Source organism: Phaethon lepturus, unplaced genomic scaffold (assembly GCF_000687285.1).
Source record: "Phaethon lepturus isolate BGI_N335 unplaced genomic scaffold, ASM68728v1 scaffold16948, whole genome shotgun sequence".
In the NCBI taxonomy this organism is placed as follows: domain Eukaryota; kingdom Metazoa; phylum Chordata; class Aves; order Phaethontiformes; family Phaethontidae; genus Phaethon; species Phaethon lepturus.
Genome location: NW_010555666.1, coordinates 18,715 through 24,992, shown reverse-complemented (window position 1 = coordinate 24,992; position 6,278 = coordinate 18,715). Strand labels below are relative to the sequence as shown.

Sequence of the window (6,278 nt, the reverse complement as noted above, 5' to 3'; positions counted from 1 at the left end):
TGCCCCGCAGGGGCGTCCCCAAATCCCCTTCTTTTCCTCCCTTAGTTTTGGGAAGTGATAAGTGATGAGCATGGCATTGACCCAGCCGGAGGCTATGTCGGTGACTCAGCGCTGCAGCTGGAAAGGATCAATGTCTACTATAATGAATCATCTTGTAAGTGTGGGATGGGGAGGGGTGCGGGAGCGGGGAGTCTGTGGGAAGGGGCACAGAATGAGAGCGAACGAGTTTGTGAAGCTGTATTGAACACCTGGTCACGCTCCTTGCGTGCCATCAGCCCGTCAGCTGATCACAGCTCACACCATTATACACAGAAAATGTTATCATTTACTCTCTTACAAACTCGTAACTGGGTGTTACCTCCCCAGGCAGAGAGAAATGGCACAAGGGACTGTCCTTAGAATTATAGAAGAGTTTGGTTTGGAAAGTCATCTAATCCAGCCCCCCCTGCAATTGAGCAGGGACATCTTCAACTAGATTTATGGTCTGGAGGTGGAGGTTTGTTTATTATTTAACACTATGCTAGGCATTTGCTCTCTTAATATATGATCATTTCGTCAGATGTCTTATCAATTGCCCCAAATTAAACTGTTGTTTATATAAGCCTGCATCTGTAGTACTCTGTCTCTGATTTCATGACCAAGAGGGTTGCACCACAAGTAATGGAGAACTCCATGATAATTCAATAGTAAGATGCCAAAGGCACCCAAATCCTCTGACTCAGTCTGGTATTGAAGGGTGTTAACAATGGGGATCATAAGTCCTTTGGTCTATTGACATGAACCTGCAAGTGTGAATGTTTCTTCTTTTGTCCAGCTCAGGTTAATTCATATCATTTATCTGAGTTCCCTTGAACACTTTCAACCAGATACAGATTTTTTTATTTTGTGCTTTCTGGTACATGTGCTAACTGCTACTGTTTGCCACCTACACCAAGTAGCTCAGTAGAGGTGAATCCTTCAAGCATAAAAGCTTATGAGATGTATTAGGATCATTTGAACATAAACCCTTCACTTTGCCCCGTTATTCATAGAAAAGATTGTCTACTTTCTTATAAAGATGTCAACCATTTTTTCTAATCAGAAATTTCTCTCCCTCATATCTATTACTAAAAGAGAGCTTACAAAACGTAATATATGATCTGTAGGACCCAAAAGATGACAGGTCTGTTTTTCAAGTAGAATTTACTTGTTCCTATGGTGCTGGGTTTTTTCACCACCATGACTTCCCGTGTAGCAAATATTTATATATATACAATTAGATTAATAATAGGAGATGTTAATGTATTTGTGTATTGAGAGCAATAACTGTGTTAGCTTATTTCTGAACATTAAGGGCATGCTTGCTTTTTATTGTAGCCCAGAAATTCGTACCAAGAGCAGTCTTGGTGGACTTGGAGCCGGGAACCATGGATAGTGTGCGGTCTGGTCCTTTTGGTCAGCTCTTTCGGCCTGATAATTTCATCTTTGGTATGTGGATGTTGCTTTTTAAAAAAACAGAACTATCCAACACATGTTTGATTACCAAGTGAATGGTCAAAAAGCATTTAAGCTCCTTATTGCAAAGTGATCATTAGTACTGAGAAATCCTAATAGCTTAACAATACAATTCCAGTTCTGTAAAATCAGCTAGAAGAGCCTGTTAACTGAAAAAGTCATTCTTCTGCTAATCATTCCTTCAGTTAGCAAACTGCTGAAAGTTTCCTATGGTATTCAGATAATACATTTGCTTTCCATATATATGAACTCCAGAGAAATCTTTACAACTAAATGCATGAAAATTCTGCAGGAAATGGAGAGGGGGGGAAAAACCTCAACCACAAACCAACCAGCCTACTCTTTACTTGAACTCACAGACAACTCCTTACTTGAATTCACATTAAATGTTTGAGTATTAAATTGTTTATAGGCTGTGTAGTTCAACTTTTTCAGCAGATCCTGATAGTATTGTAAACAGTCGAGGAAGACCAACTGTAATATGGAAAAGATTGTCATATATAGCCAGTTACTAGGTTATTTTCTAATATAATGAGGAGCAGTCTGGGAGCATGTGGGGAACTTCTGGCTTTGCAGTGTTCTTGCAGAGGGTTGTTCTAGCCTTTACTCTTTGACTTTGGACTTCTGTAGTACTTTCCATCTAAGCTTAAAAATGCACATTACCAGGATTAAATTTCGTAGCATCCTTACAAAGTACAGAAGCATTATCGGTCCCTTTGCACTAAAGGAGAAACACTGTGTGAAAGTTAAGTGATCCACTTGCTGAAACAGGAAGTCTGAATGAAAGCCACCATGTCCTTTTGGTTTCCAAGTCTGTGCTAGCCACAAAACACATTTCCTCCTGCCAAGGCAAGCTTAGGTTGCAACTTGGTTTGGTATATTGTGTTAACATAAGGAAGCAACGATGCCAGGGACAGACAGACAAAAGATAAACATTGTTTGGATGGTATGAAACAAACTTAAATCAGTGTTGTTGCTGTTGAGGTGGGGAGTAAGAAGCTGTACAGAGTTACTTTAACCCTTTAACTGACTTAAAACTTTCAATGCTGTCCCTATTGTTCTCCTGTATACTCCATAGCAGTGATGTTAAGGGTCTCTTTCAAAGGAATTTTAAGTTACAACGTGTAGAAGTAAGCTTGGGGAGAAAAGCCGTAGATATAGGCAGCTTCATGAAGTATGAGTCTCTATTCAGGTTTCTCTTTCCATTCCCTTTCTCATGCGTGAACCACACAAGCCCTCTGAAAGTGAATTCACGTGACCTATGGAAATACCTGAACTGGAGCTTTACAGTTTGGCATGCTACCAGTAAAACCAGAGCAAAATAAATTCAGAGTTTCTTCAACAATAGTCCAGTTCACTCTACTCCCTTCCTGCCAAACTAACAATGAACCACCAGCATGTGATCAACTCCTATCTGACAGAGGCCCCTGCCAGCATCAGGCACTGTCCTCCCAACCTGCTGAATAATGCAGAATGGCTGCCTGAGCGCTGAAGTAATGATCTTCTGTGTCAAAAGCCAACAAAGCATTTTGTTTTCTCTTTTAAAAATCTGGCCTGGGCCCACAGAGGGTTTTGTGGCAGAAGTTGGCAGTTCCAAACTTGCTGTGCCCCAGGCTGTTAAGGCTTATTCTGATGGAGATGTTTTCCACCTCTGCTTGTATATACCTGCATGTGCCCATGTCTCCAGAGCAAGTAACTATGGACCATCAATTGGGATTTCACTCTGGTATATTGAGTACATGATCACACACTCCGGATACAGTAATTTTAGCTCAGACCAGCAGGAGATGGAGTTGGACACAAAACAATCTTTGTGCTTTAATGCTTGTGTTGACAAGGTAGTGCTCTAAAAGGTGAAGAAAAAGTGCAGGTGGAATAATCTCGCTGTACGAGAGCAGCAGGTCTCCTGGCCTTGTAACAGCATATGGTTGCCCACTGGGAACTGCTGTGAACTCTGATGTATCTCCTCCTGTTAACCAGTTTTCATTTGTATGTTTTTGCATTTGTTTTTCTTTTCTTGTGTATACCTTTGCTATCTTTGCTACATAGATGCCACGCCAATTTAAGTTTTCTGAACTGGTAGGGGTAACCACAAAATGGCTGTTAGCCAGTCAAAGGAGCTATCCTTTCCTCTCTAAATCATATCTTGCACGAAGGTAGTTCACACTAGACTTCTAAGCGTTAGCATGCAAGCTACCAACCTATCTTCCCAGGTTTGCCTTTTATTTCAAAAAATGAAGAGAGGAAAGGAGTAAAAGATTGCAGGAAATAGGAAATCCCCATTTTAGGGATTAAAAAATAAATTGACAAATGGCTTCTATGTGCAAGCTCAACCTGAACATGTGTGATAACCCTACAGTGTGTTGGAGAAAGGAATAGTGGTAGAAGGATCTGGAAGAGTGCAGATAAATCGTGAGATTGCTTCATGTAGACTTCCTTTAGATCTTGGTAAAGGCACAGTGAGAAAAGGCAGAGGCAGAATGCTAGAGGTGGGCTGCATACAACACAGAGCTTCCAGGATTGGCAAAAGATCTGCTAAGTCCTGATTTTTGTGGACAAAGGCTCATTTTCCACCTAGAGATTTAGTCCTGGTGGAATTTGATTATTCTATATGTTTGTCTAAGATTTTCCAAGGTCTGGTAGGTACCTGACAAGTGGAGGGCATCCAGTAGGGTTTCACAGGATCACGATCAACATTTCCAGGTGCGTGGCAGCCTTGTCAGAGCCATGGCACCTCCAGACTGTACTGTATTGTCATGAGTAAGAAGTCTGGAGCTTCTAGGGCTTATTGTACATGTTCTGTGTGGTGGTCTTACAGTGCTATAGAGCCGGTGGGTCTGGAAGTATCAGATTACTGGGCATATATGTACACACAGCAGGAAATCTCAAATGAAAATGTTGGAGACTCTAGGCAGGTGGCTCACTAGTAGATGAAGTGCAGTGTTGCCACAGGAGCAGCTGATAGTTGAGGGCTGGAGGGAAGCCATTAGTATTGGTGTAGGCAGCTGCTGCTACAGTTCCACTCAGCAGTTCAAATATAAAGGCCGTATTAGTGCAGTAAGAGAGAGGTGGTGGTAGTCTTGTGGGCATCTAGCAGTTTGTGTGACTCAGATTAAGACTGAGGGAATCTAGTGCAGTGGAGGGTTCAAAGGAGGACAGGTCTGCCTCTGTTAGGCATTTTACTTCCTAACTTTGTTTGTAAACTAAGTAAAGCAAGTAAAATCAGTCTCTACTGATTCTTTTTTTTTCTTGCCCGTGAAAATATAATTTCCACATTTGTGAGAGTAATTGCCGTTCTCCTCATACCTTGCTCTTTGCTCCTAGTCTCCATTCTCTCCTAATCTCACTGCCCACCGAAGAAGGATGACGCAATGTTTACACAAGGGGCAATCTATAAAATGACGTCCTAAACTAAAACTTAGCTCTGCTAGGATCCTTCTGCATCTTGGAGTGATGTCCACTTTGTTAGCATGCATCCTGACGTGCTGCCCTGTCCGTAGCAGGCGATCTGCTCAAGCAGACCACAGATGGTTGCACACATATTTAATTCTGGAAGGATATTACTTTTTGATTTACCCAGCTGGACAGGAAGTGCTAAGCTCCCTAGGTTCAAGGAGAGAAAAATACAGCAACATACAGAACAATGCATTAACTAACCAAATACATCATGAGGAAACCAAGCATTTATGCAGTGAAAATAAAGTGCATCACATTTAAACAATATCCCAACAAGCAGTTTCCCTGCTTCATATGTTGGGCACCAACAGAGTATACTGGGAATTGAAATGAAACATGGTAATAGGAAGGAAGGGGAAGGTCTTGGAGAACAACACAAAAGCTGACAGTCCTATACCTAATTCTGAAACGATTGCTCTTTCTGAATCTTTCTGAGCCTCCCGCCGGCTCTTTCTGAATACCACTCACAAGAGTACTCACTTAGTGAGTTCAGTGGCACTGTGTTTGTAATAGTCACTGTGAGGAACAGGAGTATTAAAAAACTGGTCCCCCATTTAGTCCTCCTTGTTCTCTAAGTAATAACAAAATAGTAACGTAGCAAAGGATCCGGACTGTCCATGTTAATAAATTGAGGAAAATTGAAGAAATAAAAGGAAAATGGAAGCCTTGGGGAGAAAATGAGAGGATCATGAAATGTCAGTAATCCAATTTTGCAAGTTGCTTTGCAGAAGAATAGTGACTTTGTAAGGAAACCAGTAAAAGCTAAAAAGGCACTTCTGAAGTTTCTGAAATAACATTCTTGAAGCTTTCGTCTATCAGTATTTTCATTCAGGCTAGGTAACAATGAATTAAAAAAGCTATACTTCTTCATATAACAAGTTAAATAGGACTTCTGAAGCCCAGCCTTATCCTTGTATGACAACAATGCCTCTATGTCTCATGGGAACAGTCCAAGAACCTTTCAGTTAGAAATGTGTACCTGTGATTTAGCTTTGTATACATCATGGCGCTTATAAACAGAAAGTATTTAAATATTAAACAGTCATCTTGCATTTATGGAATAAACAGGATTGGGAGTGTGAAAGCTTTCAAAACAAGGAGTCAAGGCCATCTTTGCATCTATGGCAGGTTAAATACCAAAAAAGAAAAAACAAACACCCAAAGGCATAAATGAAAACTACCAGGGATTTGAGGCAAAAGGAGACTATATAAAAAAGTTTATGTTGCTACTTCCAAAGATATTTGTAGGCCAAACGGAAGAGCCTTGACAGATTTATAGTAGCTTTTGCTACAGATGTGAATCAAGTTAGCATGCAGATACCAAACCT

General features: G+C 40.9%; 1 protein-coding gene across 1 annotated transcript in view; it reads left to right on the top strand.

Moving 5' to 3' along the window:
• Nucleotides 1–49: 49 nt before the first annotated feature.
• Nucleotides 50–6,278, top strand: part of LOC104624794 (tubulin beta-5 chain) — a 7,901-nt gene continuing 1,672 nt past the window's right edge. Inside the window, exons 1-2 of the mRNA XM_010292250.1 lie at nt 50–154; nt 1,357–1,467. Coding sequence (XP_010290552.1) covers nt 1,407–1,467 — 61 coding nt within the window. The 5' untranslated portion in view covers nt 50–154; nt 1,357–1,406. The remainder of the gene's footprint in view (nt 155–1,356; nt 1,468–6,278) is intronic.